At 40.5% G+C, this 21,877-nt stretch overlaps 1 protein-coding gene across 1 annotated transcript in view; it reads right to left on the reverse strand.

Moving 5' to 3' along the window:
• The window catches only part of gfra4b (GDNF family receptor alpha 4b), a 77,503-nt gene that overhangs the window by 18,469 nt on the left and 37,157 nt on the right, over nt 1-21,877 (reverse strand). The window contains exons 2-3 of the mRNA XM_033632631.2: nt 532-807; nt 247-327 (exon numbers count right to left, since the gene is read on the reverse strand). Coding sequence (XP_033488522.1) covers nt 247-327; nt 532-807 — 357 coding nt within the window. The remainder of the gene's footprint in view (nt 1-246; nt 328-531; nt 808-21,877) is intronic.

Here is a 21,877-nt window from a genome sequence, read left to right on the forward strand (position 1 = left end):
CAAATGAATAAGGATGCCATCCAACAACCTGAAGACAATAATATCATTTTGGATGCTGGGATTGTGTTCAGGCAAATGGTAATACTTGTGTAACTGTGTCTTAAGAACAGAAGGGACCTCTATTTGCCTTGGGCATGCTTCCAGGGGAAATTCAGTTGAGTCATGTATTAGTGCTGGAACAAAACATCTTCAAAGGGTAAAATTGTATAAAATAAGGTGAAACTTAATGAAGGTCAGTGAACTTGCCAGCTGTAATAGAGGCCAAGCGGACGTAGTCATAATCTCTTTGCACCGTCTCGTAGGGATAACTCTCCACCAGGTTGAGTCCTGAAGTAATAAGAAGACATAGGTAGGAACATTGGCTTTAATCTTGTAATACCATAATGTATTTAAACTGTATAAAACATAAAATATTCTCTTGTGTTCATTTCCATTTAATTTATACACAGATTAAAGTCTACCTATAATTCATTTGTTATCTGTATTGTTTTTAACAAACTTGTTCTCCAGTTGTAATCAGTAAGCACTGACCGTGTATGATAGACTGATGAAGGCTCCAGTAGATGCTCAGGCAGTTCTTCTCCTTCTTCATGCCTCGTTTACACTGGCAGCCATGTAAGGGGCTGGACAGCAGGGCGGACACAGCGTTGGCACACTGGCTCCTGGCACCGGGGCCCAGCTTCACGCTGCCATTGCCCGCCACACACTGACGCAAAGTCCGCAGGCGTGGACTACAGGTCTCATCACTTGAGCACGAGTCTCCAGCCATCAAGCAGTCTCTGCCGGCCAGGATTACCTCTAACAGAGCTGTGAGAGAAAATCAGAGCACAACAGAGAGCGGAGAGATGAGGGGATTTGAGATGGCAGTTAAGGCGTCGGGTTATGAGATGAGACGGAAAATAAAGAATACAGGAGAAGATGAAGTCAGACACAAATGTCAGGAATACAAAAGCAGGAAAGTAAAGAACACTCTAAAGGAAGAAATGTGAACAGTTGTAAGGTGATATTGAAGTTAAAGTTAAATCAACAGGTGGCTCATTGTGTAAGTCTGAGAATGTGAGAAGGCACAGACAGGGCTACATGTAACCAAAAATCTATCAAGTGCGATGCAACTACACATTTTCATTGGTCCCACCAGTGTGCATGATATTTTGGTCTCTGTGTATATGTCGCGTTATTTTTCCCTACTTGAAGATCTGTCCCTATTCCCCCTCTGATTGGCTCTCACCTTTTTTTTTTTTGTTTTTTTTTGGCTGAATTTCTTTGTCAGGCCTGGGATAGAAGGCAGCGTATTCTGTTTCTGGACTGAGCAGTAAAATAACGTACTTTTGATTGTTACATCATTGTAATGGTGTCTTGGACACGAATGAGGGTTGGGCACATGCAAGTGTGCATGACGTAAAATAAAAAAATCCATTAATCAATCAGTCAGTGCTTTCAATACTAATTTTCTGCTGTACCAGCTGCGCTCTTTCACTTTGTCTTTTTGTTAATGTTTACTCCAGTCAGTCTGCTGTTCTTTGCTACTAAGAAAAGTCATCCTTGTCATGTTAAAGCCTTGTTATATTTATCTTTTAATTAAAATGTTTTAATTGGTATTCCCTTGTATTTAGTTTTCCCCATACTATCAAAAATTGTATCAAATATTAATATTTTTCAAGGTGTTGTGTCAAGTTTGAAACACTGAACTGAACTACTTAAGTTTGTGTTTAGTGCTAATTAGCAAAATTAGCATGCTAAACTAAAATGGTGATGAACAGTAAATAGCTGCATTTGTATAGCATTTTTATCCAAAGTTCTTTACAAGTTCTTTTTTCATCATTTACTCATTCAGCCATTCAAAGACGACCAAGCAAGGTGCTAGCCTGACCATTAGGAGTTATTTGTAGGGCTGTAGTCAACCAAAGAAAATCTTGGTCGACTAAAGTCGCACATAATCTTCAACTAATCGATTAGTCGTGGGGAAAAAAAAAATCTGCACGTTATTTTTACTTCTGCGTTGGTGTGTCTGTGTGCAGTTACACCTCCAAAACGCTAGTCGGCGATGGAGGACTGGTTTAGTTCAAATCAAACTTTATTTATATAGTTGATTCAAAACACACATTAAATGTGGCTTAATAGAGACAATTCCAAACACAAGGACGCAAATTGGCTTCACTATAAATCGCAGAACTGACAGACAAACACTTGTCTTTATCTGGACGCATTTCCCTCACCAATACAACATGCTAACGTTATTAGCACAAGTCTATGGCGTTTTACATTGTATAAATTAGCCTAGCGTCTAGCGATCTTTTCCTCTTCTCATATAAAACCAGGGACAACAGCAACATGTAACAAAGGTAACGGCACACATTTTGGCTCCATTACAACTCACAACATTCATCGACAAAACAACTGTCTTAGACTAAACACGTTTTCCAAGCAATTACAACATGCTAACGTTATTAGTGCCAGCCTATGGTGTTTTACATTGTATAAATTAGCCTAGCGACGAGCAGAGATTCCCTCTGCTCATATGAAGCCAGGATAAATCCCTAAGTATAAATCCTGAAGGATAAATCACACACAAGACTATTTTAGTGGAGGCTTTACTGTCTTCACAATTTGTTTCTTATCCGTGAAATACAAGTAAATACAAGCTCTCAAGTGTTTTGAAAACACCCCCATTTTCACAGGTAACTTAGCCTTTCCCCCTGCCACAGGAAATAATGGATTAATCCTGAAAAGCTGTTGATGTAGCACTTTTCTCCTTGAGAAAGTAACACTGCGATTATTCGACCAATGAGAATTTGGACGAACGAGAGCATAGCGACCAAATAATCAACTACTCGACCAGGAGACTACAGCCCTAGTAATTTGGGGTTCAGGGAGTAATTTGGGGTTCAGTCAAGGACACTTTGACATCGAGCCCAGACCTGTGCTTTGGCCTCAGACATGACACTCAAGGATCAGTCAATGAATTCCATAAAGTATGGCAACCATTCCTGGACTATTATAATAATATCTACACTTCATGAATGTTATTTAATGCCTATGTGTGCCTATTATAGTATGGAAGTGTAATATTGTCTCCTAATAAAAAGACACTAGGGTGGGGATCGAGTGATAAGTGGACGACCCTCTCCACCTCCTGAGCCCCAGCTGCCCCAGCTATCGGCAGGTAAAGTGGAATAAAGAAAAACCCTTCAAACCAATTTGAAATTCATACCAAATATTTTACAATAAAAGGAGAAGAAAGTGAATTTTGATCACTGAAAGCCTGTGAAATGAATAAATAGTTCTCTCTGTTTGCCTCCCAAAACACAAAAACAGGCATTTATGAAGCAGATCAGCTCTTTTGTCTGTGGTGCATTATTTCTACCACACAGTTTGCATTTATCTTCTTATCAAGATGTTAAAAAAATGGAAACTGCTCCCTTATCCTCAAGATTTAAAAAAAATAAAGTTTATGAAAACAGTTTTGTAAGAGCTGTTATCTATTGTTGTTATCTGTCACATGACCCCTATAAAGATGATAATAACTTTGCTTGTATTCAATACAGTGATAACATACTTTGTGACTATCCATTATCAACTGGGCCTGCAGGCTGCATTACCTGGACATATTCTTATGAAGCCCTTACAAAGTTTAAGTTATGTAACCTTGTATTTTTAATACACACTGAATATGTGTGAATTATAACCGTTACTGTGTGAAAGATCTTGAGTGGCAGACTTATACAAATGCTAAACTGTGCTCTCATTGATTCACTGACTTACCTTGTCCTGAGTAGCTTTGACTGCCTCAGCTCTGCGGTATGAGTCAAGTCTATTCAGCCAGCCAGAGGACATGAATAATAGGTGTGTGTCATGTACAGAATATACAGAGAACATTAACAAGTGAAAGAACCATACATATTCATCTGTTGCTGCGGTGAAAAGCCCAAGCAGTACCATGTCTGTTTATTGAACTTCGTCTAAGTGCGCCAACATAACAGCTGGTGAGATGGAAGCTCTTGGTTTTCTTTTGCATCGCTGGGCTCGGATGGCAAGATAGCTACTTTGGATGAGCGTGTGGGATGAAGAGAAACAGTGAAATTCATCTTAAGTTGTTTCTGTGCTAGCAGAAGAGGTAGTTCTAACGTTGTTGTTGGTAAAATCATGAGGGAAGAGATATGGAACTGCATTAGGTCTGTATCATATGGTGTATAATGGCTCTTTGTTCTTATACTGTGTAAACAGTTGACACTTGGACACATTAATTTGAAATTTAAATGTAACTCCTGTACCTTTTATACCCTGCTGTGTATCTTTATTTTGAGTCAAGCTGTATTCGCTGGCTTGATTATATTCACAGGCGTTAGAGAAAAACGCTCCACATAGCCAGGTGTTTAGACAGGTGTTGGCATCCTGAGTCCCATCCTTGGTTAAGTTTATCAATCAAACAGTCATTTCAGTCAGGAACACTTTTGTCAAAGAAAACTGTATTTCCATTTGCAGTATCTTACTTGGCAGTATGGCTCTGTTCTGAGGCCTCTCTGCCTTTTCTAGGCCTACGCAGAAAGCCTAAGGTAGAGAGAGCACACCTCTCTGCCCTTCCATGCGCCTACATGGAAAACCTAAGGCAGAGAGAGCACACCTCTCTGCCCTACCATGCGCCTAAGTAGAAAGCCTAAGGCGGAGAGAGTACACCTCTCCGCCCTTCTGCGTGCCTACGTGAAAAACCTTAAGGCAGAGAGAGCACACCTCTCTGCCCTTCCACACACAAATGAGGAAAGCCTGAGGCAGTGAGAGCAAACCTCCCTGCCCTTCCATGTGCCTACATGGAAAGCCTAAGGCAGGGAGAGCAGCAGCAAAGACCCCTTGGGAACAGAACAGAGCAGCATCAATGACACTGATAAGTCAGACACAGCATGAAAAGGAGGAGCTGGGGTGGAGGCAAGTTGCAAAGCGGCTCCCAGAGGAAGCAGCAACAGTAGGCAGGGCTACTTGGGCTGTTTGAGATCAGCTGATGTAGCTGGATGTGAGCCAAGCTTGACATCGTGTCCTGCCTGAAGTAACGCTATGCTCAGTTTTTCACATGAAGCGATCCAAGGTACAACCCTGAAATGCAATCCCGTCAGCTCCTATAGCTTGTGTCATTTATTATAGATTTATATTTATTGTAGGCTGCTGCAGTGGAATTCTGGAATGTGCTCCAGACTCCGTTTCACGTCTCTTGCATCACCGAGGCATGTGTCCTAGCTTGTTTACATATCTTGACAGGAGTCCAAAAAATCAGGCCCGACCCTCCACAAACACACAGTTTCTGTCAAAACCAGACTCGAGCCTGACTGACAGCAGCAGTTTTGGGCCCTAGCTTGATTAACCCTATGGGCCCTAGGCGTTTTTGGGGTATTTTTACTGCCTTTACTTTTAAGCTCATATCACAGTCATTATAAAGGCTAGATACACATGCAATATCTTGTTGTTGTTTTTTTTCAGGTCAATCAGGGCTAACCAGATTTGCCATCATTTCATGTCCTTCTGTGTGCCTGTATTTTATATTAATTTTTATATCAATGAAAACAAAACAAATCTGTGTTACTAAATTCTTAAATTTTTACATGTATCTCACCATAACAAGTTGGAAGAAGACATATTCTGCCATATATGAAGAGGGGAGACTCTCTGGAATCTGGCAATATAAGAACCATGATGGTGGGACATTCTGTCACTTCACAGCTGTCCAAAACATGTGGTTTGTGCCAGGCGGAAAATGATTGCCAGTATTTTTTCATTATTGCAAGAAATTCCATTGACTCATTCACAAGTCAAAAATGTTTTTTATCTGAAGGAAACATGCAATATTTACTTATTTACAATTACTTACTTACTTACAATTTATTTATTTCTAAGATCATAGAAAAATAGTCAACCAAGTGTAATGATGTCCTCCAAGATAATATTTGCCACTTTGTTTGCAGTAAACAAAGTTTGTTGTTGTTTTTCAGTTTCAGTTATATATTGGGGGGGCATTTTGGGCATTGGGGGGGGGCACATGTCCCCCTCAATGTATATGGTGACTACGGCCCTGTCATGCATGCATAATTAGGCTGCAGTTGTCTGGGTGCGCAAAGGTGAAGTGGCTGGTCTTGTCATACAAAGTTTGATGGAGTGTCAACTGGACAATATGGAGATATTTGCATCTTGAAAGCTGGACTACAAATGTGGATAGACAGGGAGAAACACACGCAAGCCTAAGACATGGTAAGATACGATATTCCTCACTATATGAAGTGACTGATAATAAGATCTGTATAATGGATTTTGAAGAAATTCGTCAGGTTTTTATTTTGTAGACAATAAATCTGGATTTATAGCATGATGGGATGACAGCACAATGATGTGTGTGGTATCATTGGAAAACTCTGCTCCTGCACTTTCATGTGATATGTGTGGCATTTCTGTGCGAGGCTGCATTCGCGAGTAATCCATCCAAAAGTAATGTGTGTGCAAAGCTATATGAAAGCTCTGTTATTCATGATTTTAGTGTAAATTTATCATTTTTTTTCGCTATAAAAACATTGGACTACCGACAAGTGCTTGGTCTTGTCGGAAAGCTACAATTTCGCTGTTTCACGTGATATGCGTGGCTTCTCGCTATGATGTACGGTCGCGGAGAAAATCAATACAGAAGAACAGGTGTGAATTTGGATGCACAATGCGTCGTTTGGGCCCATAGGGTTAAAGGTCAGGTCGGTTCAAGCAGTGAATCAGAGCTCTAATTTTGATGATCGCTCCTTCCCCACCTCTGAACGATGTACAGCAGTGATCCAGAGCAAGAACAAGGCAGCACCTCCGTTCTTACTGTCACACCACTCTTTATTTCCCACAAAGCACATGCCCTCTCCCTGTCTCTTTTGCCAAAGTCCTCTAATTTGTCAGATTGGCATGCAGAAAAAGAGTTTCCTGGTTGAGCGGCGCTGCCCAGGGTTTAGCCAAGCTATGGTGAAACAAAGGACATTGCAGTTCCTGATACTCAGTTGGAAACTGATGCGGCACAGAGGTCACCCGGTTTATTATCCAACGCCTGTACAATGGCTGGCAGGCTGCTAACTCGGCTGTGCCCATCTCCATATTTTCCTCGATGTCTACTAATGTTTACATTTGAAAACCACAAATCATGGCCAGCAAGCAGACATTGGCAGGAGGAGAGGTTAAAGACTGATGAGATGATGTCCTCTGTGCGACAAGCAACCCATAGCCATGTGCCGCAACCGCCCAATGCCAGCTACAAAATGGACCACTACTAAATTTAGCACAACTGAGCTGACAGAGGCAACTGAAAAAGCCTTTGCCTGCGCCACCAGGTTTGACAAAATATTGTGATTTCTTCTGAGTTTTCACAAGCATGTCTCGTGATTCGGACCACTGCTGACTTTTTCTGTATTAAACCAAATCATGAAGTTGTCTGATGGATGAATAAAAACAGTCTATTGCAACCAGCTGGGAGCCAGGCCATTAACAGTACACACAGTAATATGCAGCAATAGGAGCTCTTACAAAAACACAATTATACGCATCAAGATGTTGACCCCAGGTGTAAAAGTATAGACAGTTAGCAGTGAAACATTTGTATGGGAGAAGTTTTTGTCATAGAGCTCATAAACCACTTAAAATACAGACATTTGCTGGAGTTAATTGCGGTGGAGGTGGTGAATTTTTGAAAAGAGCTGCCACTCTTCTTTTGAGCCTTTCTTCTCTTTTTGCACTCTGCAATTTTTTTCTGACTGAAAAAGGTACAATGACTTCTTGAAAGAAAGGTGGTTTTGCTTGTAGCCCTACTCTCAAAAGTGTTTGTTTTACACCTTATCTGTATGTGTGTGTGTCCAACTAAGTCAGAAAAATGTATGTTGCTATTGCTAGATGTATGTGTTTCTTTTGGATTTGTGTTCTCAGGTTATTCTAAAAACATATTCCAAAGCATGACCTGCAATAAGCCAAGAGAATCCCATTATTCAAACACTGTAAAGTCACACCACCTTTGTTTTCTCTTGTAATGTCTTTTACCCCATCTGCCTAAATCAAAAAATATTCAATTTCATGCTGCTTTCATCTGCTCACACTGCTACTGTTTTGATCTCCAAAACACACACACACACACACACACACACACACACACACTCAAAAAGAAAGAAAGTAATAAAACCATTTTGTCAACACTGTTCAATCAATTACATGCACCTTTAAAGCTGCATCTTTCTCCAAACCACACAGATGAATTGACACATCAGGATTTATTGAGGCTCTCATCCTCTATTCAACACGTCAGCTAAGTACATCCCATACAGACGTGTGAATACTGGGGGAAAAAAAAATCAGACCAGTGCCAGTGTCCGACCAAGGCCAGATGGTCAGTTGCAAATTCAAGGCAGAGATCCCAGGCCCTTCCTGCTATGTGTGGCAGTTTGTGCTGCCTGGGCAGAAGCTGGAATAGACGCCATACATCATGAATGCAAATGAGCCGCTTGATTTGACATTTCCAATAAGCCCGTCTCAATGTACCAGTGGGTTTAGCCAATTAACCATGTCAGTAATCAATGTGTTCTGAGGCTCAGTTAAGTCCTCAGTTTCCCTGCCACATAAATCACAGGCAGATTAGCTGATCAGTTACCCTCGCGCACCGGCTTAATGGTCCACTTCAGGAGAGATAAAATGGAAAATGAAACTTAATGAAGTCAGCTGGAATGTAACTCCTATATACCTACAAAGCAGTGAGGCTGAGGAGGAAAATGATAATGTGTTGGTGCACTTAATGAGAATCACCTTTGCCTCAATGCCTTAAGATTTGTAAATTATATTGATTGTTGAATTTAAAGCTAGATGGAGGCAGATGGAGGCTGGACAAAATGGGTTTGACAACATGACAAAGCTATTTTGTTTATGGTTTTTGGCAGCTACTTCTGCATACTTCAGCTTGAATTCTTGAACTTTCAAATGCTGAGATAATTTCAGACATTATTACAATAAGTTTTCTCATTCATATCTTTTTATATTAGAAGAAAAACTGTTTGGCTATAAAACTGCAACAATAAATCGGCCGATATTTGTTCGAAATAGTTTTATCGGTGGTCTCTATATAGGCTGATCAGAAGAATAAGACACTGAGAAGAAGACACAAAACATGCGAGACATTTTTTATGGATCGCTAAAATGCAAACGAAATATTAATTGGCTGGTCGGCGAATGTGAATAAGAAGACGATGTGACGATGTATACGATAAACAGAAGACTTCAAATAGACACAGAGATCGGTGGCCAGTATCAGTGGATACTGCCCCCTGCAATCAGTGATCAGTCCCAAAAATCCTGATGGAGCACTGTTGGCAGCCCCCCTATTAGCAAACAGTTGCTTATTTACACATTCATCAGTTACAGAGTTCATACCAGCAATAGGTTTTGCTGCCCAGCTAATAAAAAGACCAGAAGTCACTGTACAAAATACATCAGGTAAGGTAACGTTACATTTGTACGTCAACACAGTTGGACTGAGCAATGTAACAACTATGTGCAAGATATCGATGTATTTTCAAACAAGATATAGATTTAGACAGATAGATTTAGACCTATATCGATATAGTTTATATCGATATAGGGTTCAGTTACGTTATATAACTCTCTCTTTTCTCTTACACTCTCCACACAGCTCCACCCTATAAAAAAGATTTAAATAATTTTCCAGCACTAGATTCATTTGAAAGGCCATGGAAAACATTTTTTAACTCCCCCACAAAGATTTTAGTTGTTTCAAACTACAATGGATTTTGGTCTACTTGATACTTTTATACTCGTGATAGTTTTGAGCCCTGTGCTGCAAACCGTTAAACCTCTGTAGCTCCAGTGCTATGTCAAAAGTTAATGTACAGCCCTGCCATTTATTTTAATATAATTTTATAAGATATATTACCCTGGAAATCCAGAGTTCTCGCGAGAGCACAATTTGAATTTGCTCAGTGAGTCACTAGGGCAATCAGTAATGATGCTCATTACCCATGCCGTTGGAGCCGGGCTGCACCAATCACATCGGTGTATCTGATATAGGCGGGCCAGAGGCGAGCTAACAGCGCTGCGACGACGAAGTCCGGAATCAGTCAGTAAACATTGCAAGATGGCTACGGATGAGCACCAGTTGTTTGAAACGGCTTTGGTCGCTACAATGAACGAGGTAGACTTGGCTTTTTTTCTAGATCTGGGTCTGGATTTACAGGCTAGAGATATATATCATGTATCACCATTCAGCCTGAGAATACTGAGATAGGAATTTTTGTCCGTATCGCCCAGCCCTAGAACATAGCTAAGTTAGCTAGCTGTATAGGTGATCATGTCAGACAATAGATGCAGTTCACTGAGCAGGTGGCACGACAACCAAACTACGACAAACTACGACTTTGCTGACTTGAAAAATGATCTTAAATTTTGTAGGCAAACATCGGATGTTATTCAATGAATAATTCAAATAGGATAAAAACAATTATTTGTCTCTTACCGCTGTCTACTGCACACATTTTGTCTGAAATAAGGTCTCATGGGGGACCCTAGAATGGACTTCACCTCTCCATTTGCTTTAAAATCTACACCTGTCTAGTTTTTTTGTATTCCTTTAAAATATAAACTCAAGCCAAAAGAGATTTTTAAGAGGACATTCAGGCTGGTAAATGTGCTTCAGAATTTGTAGTCACTCATCAGAAGTCATTATGAATGTTAAATGTAAAGGGTTAGAAGTGGCGCATTTTAATAAAATCCAAGAGAATATTAAATTTGGTCTTATTCTTTATTGATCTCTGGCTGGTCACATAAGGCTCATTAACTATAACACTTTCCCTTTGAGAGAAAAGTGAAGTTCATCATATTGTGAAAGTAGTTTAGGTCCTTACATGTCCTATATACACTGTTTGCTCTATCAGTGCAGCCTGGTCTCACTCCCAGGGCATCAAAATGCGTCACAATGTCCCCAGCGTCACTATAACAACACCGGGGATGCCCTATAGCGTCTGTACCAACTCCATCTGCATCATTAGAATAACACCAGGGGCTTCTGCCATCAAAATATGTTGAGTAGGAATGGTTGATCATATTCAGTATTTAAGTTACAGGCATAGGTGAATTTAAGTCATTCTTCACGTGTATCAATCATCTTTGCAGAGAGGTCGCCTGTATTTTTCTGTTATGAACTGTTACTGTCTGATACTCTGCATAAGAAAACATTATTTGCCTTTATGGGACAAAATTAGCAATTTCAGACATCAAAGCAGAGTAGATTAAATTTGGCAAAATGAGACTGCAAAACATCCATCTACATTCAAAATAAAGCAATGTCAGCTCCACTCATACTTGGATATGTTAGACATCAAACAAATAGAGCATGAAGACCCAGAAAAGCGCTGTAATTTAACATCAAAGTATTGGGAAGAGAAGCATTCACATTTTGTTGGGTAATGTTTGGTAACTTATGTGTGGTACACATAACATTTTTTAAAAATCATCCATTCATGATCCTTTTCCAACAGTGGCTATTTTTTAACTTTTACTGAGAGAAAATGTTTTCCATATAAATTATGTACTGAGAACTCAGGAGACAACAACTCTTGTTACATGAGCAGAAACTCTGAGCTGCAGTCATAAATGTGTGCATCAATTCTGTCGGGAGTGAATGCATGTGCAGCTGTTTTCTGTCAGAAAAGACTTCTTGACATCTTGATCAGTGTGTGATATACAATACCCAAGGCACAAGGCAGGAAATACCATCAAAAGCAAGTAATAAGAAACTGGAACACAAGATGCTTTGGTGATGGAGGGACGACCAATAGCAGATAGGAGAAAACAGCTCATAGCAGCAGAGCCATGATGTGTCTGAGGTGAGAGTTTTCTTCATAAAGACCGTGATTGATGATTGTAAAACTCAGGATATAGTGATCACCCCATGACATGCATGAATTAGATCCTCTGTTAATCTATGACTGCTTGAATCAGGCAGGGAGTTTTGGTATCTACGTGATTCCAGGGGCTAGCTTTAAAAGTGTTTTCAGCAGGAGAATTATCTTCTGACAATTGTTTGTATGATGTTCATTGTGGTACACAACAGTGGGACAGAGCAGGACTGCATTCACACTTTGCAGTTTAAGCAAGTTTAAAATGTTTGCTGTGAGAAGTTTATTTTCATAGCAACTGTAGTTAATTTCTTCATTGTGCCACAAAGGCAAAAACGAAAATGTTGATCATAGATATTGGCCATTTTGGCATTTTGTAACATGACACAAATGATACGATATGATTAGATGCGATGCAATATGACATTATCCTCACTTTACACAGATATTCATTTTGCGTCCTCAGACAGCTCAGCTCAAGAAGTTTACCCACAATTTAGACACAATTTATACATATTGGCCATCGGGCTCAATCACGTATTCTGTAACATGACATGAAGAGTTATAAGAAGATGTGATATTATACGATAGGATATGATACGATACTTGATTGTCAGATTATACTTACGATACATAATTGATACATATTGGCCATAGGGCTAAATCATGTATTCTGTAACATGACACGCAGAGTTACGATACGATGTGATACGATATGATACTTTATTGTCAGATTATACTTTCGATACATAATTGATACATATTGGCCATGGAGCTAAATCATGTATTCTGCATGACACGAAGAGTTAAGATATGATACAACTTAATTGTCAGTTTACACTGAAATTCATTTTGTGTCCTCAGACAGCTCCACTCAAGAAGTTCACCCACAATTTAGTCATACAATTATACAAACAACACATATCCATGAAAAGCCAAACATTCATGACCATTAAACACATTACATAATATCCTCAGATTCAGATCTTAATTAGCGGCACTGATTTTGGTTCAGCAACAGGATAAACTGATGTATAAATTAATTTTTCAGCCTGTTTTGTTTAAATGTAGCGACTCTGAATTGCCTATTGTAGGGCAGAAGTTGGTTTTCTCTGTTTAGCACATGCGAGGGGTCAGCAGAAATACTGTTAGCAAGTTTGAGTGTGCTCATTTTTTGGGTTGCCTGAAAAATGTGCCACAGGTTGGCCAGTAATATCAGGGCAGATTTGGAGTTGATTCAAAAATTTTAGTTTTAAGTTTAGCAGATAGGCAGCTGAGCCAGGTTGTACTACAGTACGGTATGACACTAGCTCCAAAAGATCTAAGTCTCAGAAACAGTCTCATACTGCCTTTTTGCTGTCGATTATGGCGTGTTGGGTTTCACCGTGGGCAGGGCTGAGCCTCTGCTCTTACATACACAGAAACAGGAGCGGAGAACTTGAGATGGCTGCATTCCGTGTCATTATAAAGACAATGACACAAAGTTATTGCCTGGCATGTCTCTGATGACTGGCATTTCAAGTTTATTAGTCCACAAATGATTTCAAGCTAATGCAAAGGTGGAAGGAGTACAGATCTTTAAGGGTGCTTTCACACCTGCCCTGTTTAGTTCGGTTCAATTAAACTCAAGTTCATTTTGCCCCTAAGTGCGGTTTGTTTGGGCAGGTGTGAACACAGCAATTGCACTCTGCAGTGCACCAAAACACCCGGACCAAGACCTTCTTGAAGAGGTGGTCTCGGTTTGGTTACAAATGAGCTCTGGTGCGGTTTGTTTGTGGTGAGAACGTGTTCTGACCTCGACCTGCAGTCACATGACACATTGTTTGGGTTAAACATGAGCATGTTACAGTCCTGGAGGATTATTAATGTGCACCTCCTCCTGTACTGCCTTAATATGCACATTCAGCACATCCAATGCATCAAAACATTGTTTTCTAGTTGGAGCCGCACCTCGTTTTCAAACTGTATGGTTTGACTAAAATGAACAATGACAGCAATATAGTCCACGATGATCAGCGCTAAAATCAACCTGCGTAGTTGTCCCTCCATTGTGACATTAGAAAGTGTCACATTTATCTTTCAAGTGTACTCTTCTTCAGCATTTTGTTTACTTCCTGGATTTTTCCCACATGGAAATTCAAACCAATCAAGAGCAACTTTCTCTTGCAGGCATTTGATCTGGTCCGCTTGTAAATGCTGCCGTGAGAACACAATCCAACTCTAGGCAATTATGCAATTTAGTCACAACATTAGTCCCTGATTTAGACCAAAGCAAGACAACTCTAGGTCTGAAAGCATCCTTAGTAAAAGTGGTAATAGCTGTGTGTTGTACTCTGTTGACTAGTTGCAGTGTGACGCTTCTTGCTGGTGCCAGAGGCGGCACTTGACAAGCATTATGTGACACATCATTGCACAGCTCATTTGAGTATAGTGGAAGAAAACAGGAAAAACAGCATTCTGAGGGTCCCATTCATTGTCTATGGAGCAGCTCCAGAACTTAGTTTAGACTTACTTCTTAGGTTTCTGCCTTTGAGAGAGAGTAGCTCAAGTTCACAATTATTGATTTAACTTTGCAAGACCATGACAGTAACACATTGGAATTCTCACTTTAGGTTTTGTTCCCCTTTAAGGATTCAATTCAAAGGTAAAACTGCGTACGGACAATACCACAGAATCACATTCACACATACACACAATCCTATTTGATTGAGAGGTCTGTTAAAGCACTGAAACCTTGTACTTCTCTAAGTGACGTCTCACATCTCCAAGATAGCATCAGCTCCTGAATAGAAACCATTTAGTTCCCCGATAACCATCTCCCCTCCTCCACCAACACCACCACCTCCGTCTATAATCGATGCTTTCCCTCAGAGGAGCTTCGAAGAGGAGATGGTCCTCCAGTTTGTAGGAAGCTGAACCTAGACTCCCCCTGTTTTCCCCATCTCCAAGCACAACACTGCATAAGTGAATAAGTGACATTTCAGTGAATAACAAATATACATAATCTCAGCCGGTACCAAGCATTACCATGCACTTAACTCCCCAAAACAAACAGTACTGCATGTGTCTGTTACTCTAAATCCACTGTAATGAAGTGATAATAAACCCCAATGTCACAGCTTTAATTCCCTTAGCTGCCTCTTGTTAATTATGCTACATGATGTGTTTACGTCTCTCCACCCGGGCTCTTACATTGACAGATATGCTTATTGTTAATCACTCTCCATTAATAGAGCCAGTAGCCTGCTGTTGACATGCTCTCAGCATGTAGCATCATGGGCATCTTTCTCTCTGTCGTGTGTTTGTTTTACTCTTGAATTCAACATTGTTCCGGTAATGCAGGGGCTGCTGTGTGAAGGGAGCGAATTGTAAACAAAAGATTATATCTGAACGCAACGAAGATGGTGGTTGTTATTCATGACTCGAATCGCTGCTTGGAGTGAGCAGCCATGTCAGTCTGATCCAAGAGCTAGATGCTGTAAGACTGACTGGCACTTGTGGCATTAAAGTTTGTTTGGCTCTTCGAAGTATGGGCTGAGTGGTAACAGCTAGAGTCTCTGTGTGTGTGTGGGTGTGTGTGTGTGTGTCTGTGTGTCTGTGTGTTCTCATTGTACTATCCTATTGAGAGCCAGTTTGAGCTCTAGTCTGTAAATTAGTAGGGAGGTTAAGGAGGTCAGACTTTTAAGGAGTATTAGGTAATTTATGACATTAATCAACCTCTGTCAGCAACAGCTTTGACAGGAGTCGGGCAGTGGTGCTCAGTAAAAGGGTAAGAATGAAAGTTTAAAAAAAATGCAGGAGACGTTTAGTGAATATAAACTCTCTCAGCAGAATCTCTGTTTCTTAAACAAGGAGATCAGGGGGGCACTAGAGCAGTGTTTCCCAACTGGTGGGTCACAGTCTAAAAGTGGGTTGCAAGTCCATTCTGAATGGACCACAAGTGACTCACAAGTCAAGTTTGTAAAAAAAAAAAAAAAAAAAAAAACACTTTATTTTTAAGTACTATTTTGAAGTGTCATTTTCTGCTATAGAGTGAGTAACTAACAGAGAGCTACCTATCAGAGACCGCAAACTAGCTTGACAACATGGCCAAACGCAAGTTTTACACTGAATGTATCAATCAAAATCAGAATCAGAAATACTAATTGATCCCAGAGGGGAAATTGTAAAACAAGTACAAAGAAAGCTAGTTTGTAAATAATAAGGAAGTGTATGCACCTTGAACTAATGACTAAGGAGAAATCTGGACCCTGTGGCTGGACCAGTTGGGAACCACTGACCTTGAGTTGTTACAGTTCATCCTGAGAGGGAACAGAGTGTCCGTACCAAATTGCCATCAATCCAATAGTTGTAGAACCTCATGGTGGCACAAGATTAAATGTCAGTAGGATACATCATTTGGGAACCATCAAAATTTCTTCACAAACTTTTGTGACAGTCAGTGAAAAAATGTACCTGCTGTTAGCGCTAGATGAAGTCAGGGGATCACTATAGTCATGAGGATTCATCCTCTGAGTAACATGAATGCCTGCACAAAAATTCATGACTATTCATCCAAGAGTCCTCACATACCCAGCCGATGCTCGGGTGGTTGGTCAATGTCGGGCCGTCAGTGTGCTGTCCATCTGTCGACCTAGTTTTTGCAGTATGTCCTGCATCGTTGGCACTAGTCGGCCCTCGTCTGCTTTTGCGGCTGATTCAGTGTCAGAGACAGCAGAACCTGTCTGTTAATGAAACCAGTTTGATTGGCAGTTTAACTCAAGAAGAGAAATGGAAGTGAGGAAAGTAAACAAATGACTAAAGTTAAGAGGGCATAACATCAAAACAAAGTTGTTTTATTAAGTAAGATTATGTTTTTTTAGCCATTAAGCTATTTACCAGAAATGATTCATATTTTTTGTGTGATTTTTTTTTTTTTTTTTTGTGTGTGTTTGTCAGCACACACTAAATATCATTTGTGCTGTCAACATCAGGTTGTGATGTAATTCTGCTAAATGGCTGTCTTGCATCTGGAATCCATCCTGTCAGTCTTCGAGTTTCCCTTTTTGAATACAGACTACTGCCACCTGCTGGTATGGAGAGTTTTTTTCCACACAGGTGCAGGACATACGCGCTAGTTGGCTTGTGTTCAAGTGCAACTTTTTGTCCGAGACAAGTAATATGAGGTGACACAACAGTCTCCACTAGTTCTCTGATGTCCATTTGGTGTGTCTGGGCTTTGAGATATTTCCATGTGGACAAAAATGGTGGGCTGACCCACCTAAAGAGCCAGGATGTTAGAACATGCAGTGACAATATGCAAATCCTGTGCACACTTCAGATATACAGAGCTCTTCCTGGTACATCTGCATACATACAGTTTTTTTATAGCAGGCTGACTGTGATCAGGAAGTGTGAATCAAAATTGGAAATGAATAAAGTGAGAGATGGAGTCTAATATACAATATTATTCTTTTTAGTTTGTCTGACCTGTACTACAGTATGTTATTGCCAAAGGCAAATTTCTAAACTTTAAATTGCTTTTGTGCGCTCAACTTTATTGCTTTTATTGTCTTATTCTTGGTTACATTATTTTATTTCCTTGCGTTAGTGAAGGACTTTGTAAACACATTTCAACAGGAGTGCTATAAAATTATATCATTATCACCAAATCATCATCACTGCCTATTTAATGTTTGATGATGATGGTTGTCTAATGATTTACAGGTGCATGTTTAATAAATTAATGGGAGTGTGTGTGCTGTAAATAGCCATAGCCACGCGTAATCGTCACAGGATCACTGATCACTGCTGCGGGACGAAACTGTGGTTCTCATTTGCATTTTTCTTTTCACTGAATGATCTATAGGCAGGTGGAAGATACAGATGTACGTGTGCATAAAGATGCTATCTGTTAACACATGCCATCAATCTCAATCAGAAATATGCATGTTATTTGCCTGTATGCTGATGTTGTCTTGAACCTGCAACAAGTTTAAATGCATCTGGCTCCTGGTCGGCCCAGCACTGCTCACAAGGAAACAATAGAAGGACCAGCTCTTGCCAAAACCAATGGCCAGGCAAAAACATCAAGTTTCGATGATGGACACCTGAAAAACAGATGTTGCACCGGAGTAAACACTGAAATTGAACCTAACTTGAAAAGAGGCTGCCTGAAAATCTCAGCCATCACTTCATTGTTTGCCTCTCTCTGTTATTGTTACTGAAGTGAAACTCCTCCGACGTGTGTGTTCTGCAAAAGCCTTAACCGTTCCTTCTCAGGTGGTTTCTAAAAGCTTTCCCAACCACCTGAGGCTTGTATCACTGGCAGGCTGAAATAGTCTTAAAGCCCTGGGCCAAGTGCCAAAATTCAGTCCGGCACACACCACCACCCACCTGCTGACACATAGAAACACACATATGAGTGACTACAAATCCACAGCTTGATTTGTTCATGTTGAGCCTTAAGAAAGACTGCAGGACAAATACTCTGTTGGAACAGGCTCACTCTACTGGCAACACATAATTAGTGGCAGACAGTTTAGAAAATCTCAACAGAGACAATGAGAAAAATATTTCTCCCCGCCGAGGAGCACACAAGAGACAGGCAGACACATTAAAACAAAGTTGCTGTTTATTTTTTATATTATTATTATATATTACACTGTCTGCATTCAGGCCTTCCATGGTATACAAGAATACAGCAACACTAAACTGGCTAAACCTAAAAAAAACACTTTGGTTTGTTTTTGTAAAGATATCGGTCCACACTGAAACACCAAATAACAAGAAACCAGCCACATTTTCTTCTTCTTGTTCTTATTCTTACAGTTGCCACACAACAAAGGTCTGTCCAATACAGCCAAACTCCAAATTCATTTTCTGTAACCACTTATCTTGTCAGGGGCGCAGGGCCTCTCACACTGGTTGACACTGGGTGAGAGGCAGGGTACACCCTGGACAGATCACCAGACTATCACAGGGCTGACACATAGAGACAGACAACCATTCACACTCACATTTACGCCTACGGCCAAATTAGAGTCACCAATTAACCTGAGTGTCTTTGGACTGGAGAAAACTCACTCTGACCCGGGGAGAACATGCAAACTCTCCACCACCCTGGAGAGTTTGCCACACTTTAATTTTCTGTCTACCAGTGATATATGCACCTAAAGCCCCGGGGTTGTGTGGTTCAGATAAAGTTGTTAGAAAGTGTCATGGGATTCAGGTGGGCAGGTCATTAAGTGACAAAGCAGCGTTCTAAGTAAGTTGTTAATAACTTACAGAAACGTTGTGAAGTAATCCAACTTCCACCTTCGCTTCCCTCCGTCTCTCTCTTGCCGCTCTCACACAACTAGCAGTTTTATCGTTAGCGCAGCTGCACTTTCTATTTGAAGTCCCAAATATTTAAATCTCTCAGGACATAATATCTGGTAAAAATATTTCCCTCTGAGAATATGTAGGTCTAACATTGTGCCCTAAAGAGCAAGCAAGCGCCTCTCTGTCCACACTGAACCCATTAAACATGCACTCCTGTTATGTATTATGTATGTTAACAAACCACTGTACTGATCAGCTGTGCTCTCACGCACATAAACCACCATACTGATCAGCTGTGCTCTCATGTACACAAATTGAGGTTATCAGCTGTGCTCTCGAGATCACAGGCTTAAGATGAAACCACTTAAAAGATACATTTGAACTTTTTAAAGCTATAGTGCGTAACTTCTGTTGCCTCCCAGCAGATAATGAGTTATTACAACTAATAAGCCGGCGGCACTTCCATGTACACAGAGTAACACTCGCCAGTCGCCACACACCGTGTAAACAGAGTAACACTCGTATCACACCATGTACACAATGCTACACAATGTGGCGAACACCAGGCTGCTAACATTACATTACATTCGTAGCACCATTTCCAAGAAAATAATAAAGTACTAGGTCCAGTACATGTAACAGCAACACATACTACTCATAATATAATTATAAACCAAGTCACTTACTTATCCAACAGCAGCAAGGCAACATCCGTGTCTGCCCTCAGCCCAATTCCTTCCTTCAGGGCTCTCCACCGAGGAAAAGCGACGCCAATACAAATCCTTGTTTGCCTTCTCCATCTGTCACTTTCCTTCTTTGCTAATAGACCTTCAGCCGAACGTCCAGGCTTTTCTTTGTGGTAGGATCCACTTCTAAACCGTGTCTCGGCCGCTTCTCCACCATGTTGCTTTCTCTTTCTACCTGCGCTCTACCTCTTGCTATGACACTCTCCGCTCTTCCTCCCCCTCCCTTCTTCTTGTAAGGAAGCATTTCCTGTGCGCCAGCGCGGGAATGTCGCCGGTTGACACGCAAACTAAAAATTATATATATTGAAAAATACCGCAAGATGTTAGAGGAGCTGATCGGCTTAATCAGCATTGTGTCATCTCCTCTAGTAGTGGCTTGGGTGAAACGGACGTTAACGGACCTGTAGAAGTTACGCACTATAGCTTTAAACAAAAAACACATTTCATATTATGATATTTACTAAATGACAAACAATATAGCCAACAGCAAATAGGTTGTTAATAGTGCTGTTCGTTACCAAAAAATTGTGCCTCCGGTTTATGGGTTTGCCATTTGGGGTTCAGGTGATTGATTAACGCATATATTTGCGGGCTGGGTGGGGCCAGGCTGGAATTGGTTTTAAAAACCCTGATCTGGGCATCACTAGTGTCCACCTACTAATCATTTGAACAAACTGAGACAACAATCATTATTTACTGAGGAAATAAATAGGGAGTGTTGCCCTGGGTTAAGGCACTGTATAGCTGTAAAAAATCAGGTTCTCTTCAACGATGGGGCAAAGAGTCACTTAAAGAAAACCAACGACTGGCCAGCTCACTTAGTGACACCCTAATGAAGACTCTTTAGTCGAAATGCGTTGGTTTATCCATGTATTAATGAAGGGTTTTTACAGTCAGAGTACCCTGGATGCATTTTTGGACTGCGTGCCTGTACCATGGACTTTTACACTGAGAGGGCCAGCCAGTCATCATTTTTTATCTTTATATCACTATTTATTGATGGCAATTTTTTTTCGGACAAAATTATCATAAATACAGATTACCATTTTTTATTGCGTTATTGGCTGTAATTAATTTTAAAATGGGCGAGAAGAAGGAGGCATCCTGCAGCTCATCAGTATACCACCAGTATTCTGAATTTTGCAGGAGACAATTGAAAAACCATATAAGTGGATATCAAATAGAAACAAGATTGTTTTGTGTTTTGCTGAAATATATTAGTATTGGAGATATTAGTACACTTCAAGTAGTCCATTTACAGATTTTCATACTTTGCTGATTCACTAGAGAGATGATGTTCCAGTCTTAATTGAAGATGGGGCTTCTAACGTTATATGGGAGGAGGAGATGCAACTTGTCACTGAGAAAGGAAATTATAAAAGCTTTTCATTTGATATGCAGAAGTTTCAGACAGTCAGAGGAATAAATGTAATTCATTTTCCAGATCTGACTAAAATAAAGGCTGTGATTATTTAAGGGCGAGACCGAAGGAGTGAAGTTCTGTGTGTGTGTGTGTGTGTGTGTGTGTGTTTGCCAATTTGTATGTCGGTGTGAAGGCTTGTCAAGTTCAGTCTCAATGTCACACAACAAAGACCGCTTTATCTCCACTTGGAAATTGTGACATTACGAGTGCATCGACAATTGGTATGTAATGGTTGCAATTAACTTATCAGCATATCGTCCTTTGCTTGCAGAGGGGGGAGAGCGTGACACATCATGTTTTTCTCTCTGTGTGAAAGTGCTGGCTGTCTGCAGCACTGACCAGGACTCATGCCAGCCAAACGGGGCATACAAATGACGGGTCTTCTCAGATATAGGGTGAGGAACCCAGTGAGAATACTGAATCTGATTCATTTAAAAAAAAATGTGTCTGTCACACTGCAAGATGGTTGCCAACCATATTTTGCTTATGTAATAAGATCAGAAAGCCTCATAAAC

This window comes from Epinephelus lanceolatus, chromosome 7 (genome assembly GCF_041903045.1).
Source record: "Epinephelus lanceolatus isolate andai-2023 chromosome 7, ASM4190304v1, whole genome shotgun sequence".
NCBI classification, from domain to species: domain Eukaryota; kingdom Metazoa; phylum Chordata; class Actinopteri; order Perciformes; family Serranidae; genus Epinephelus; species Epinephelus lanceolatus.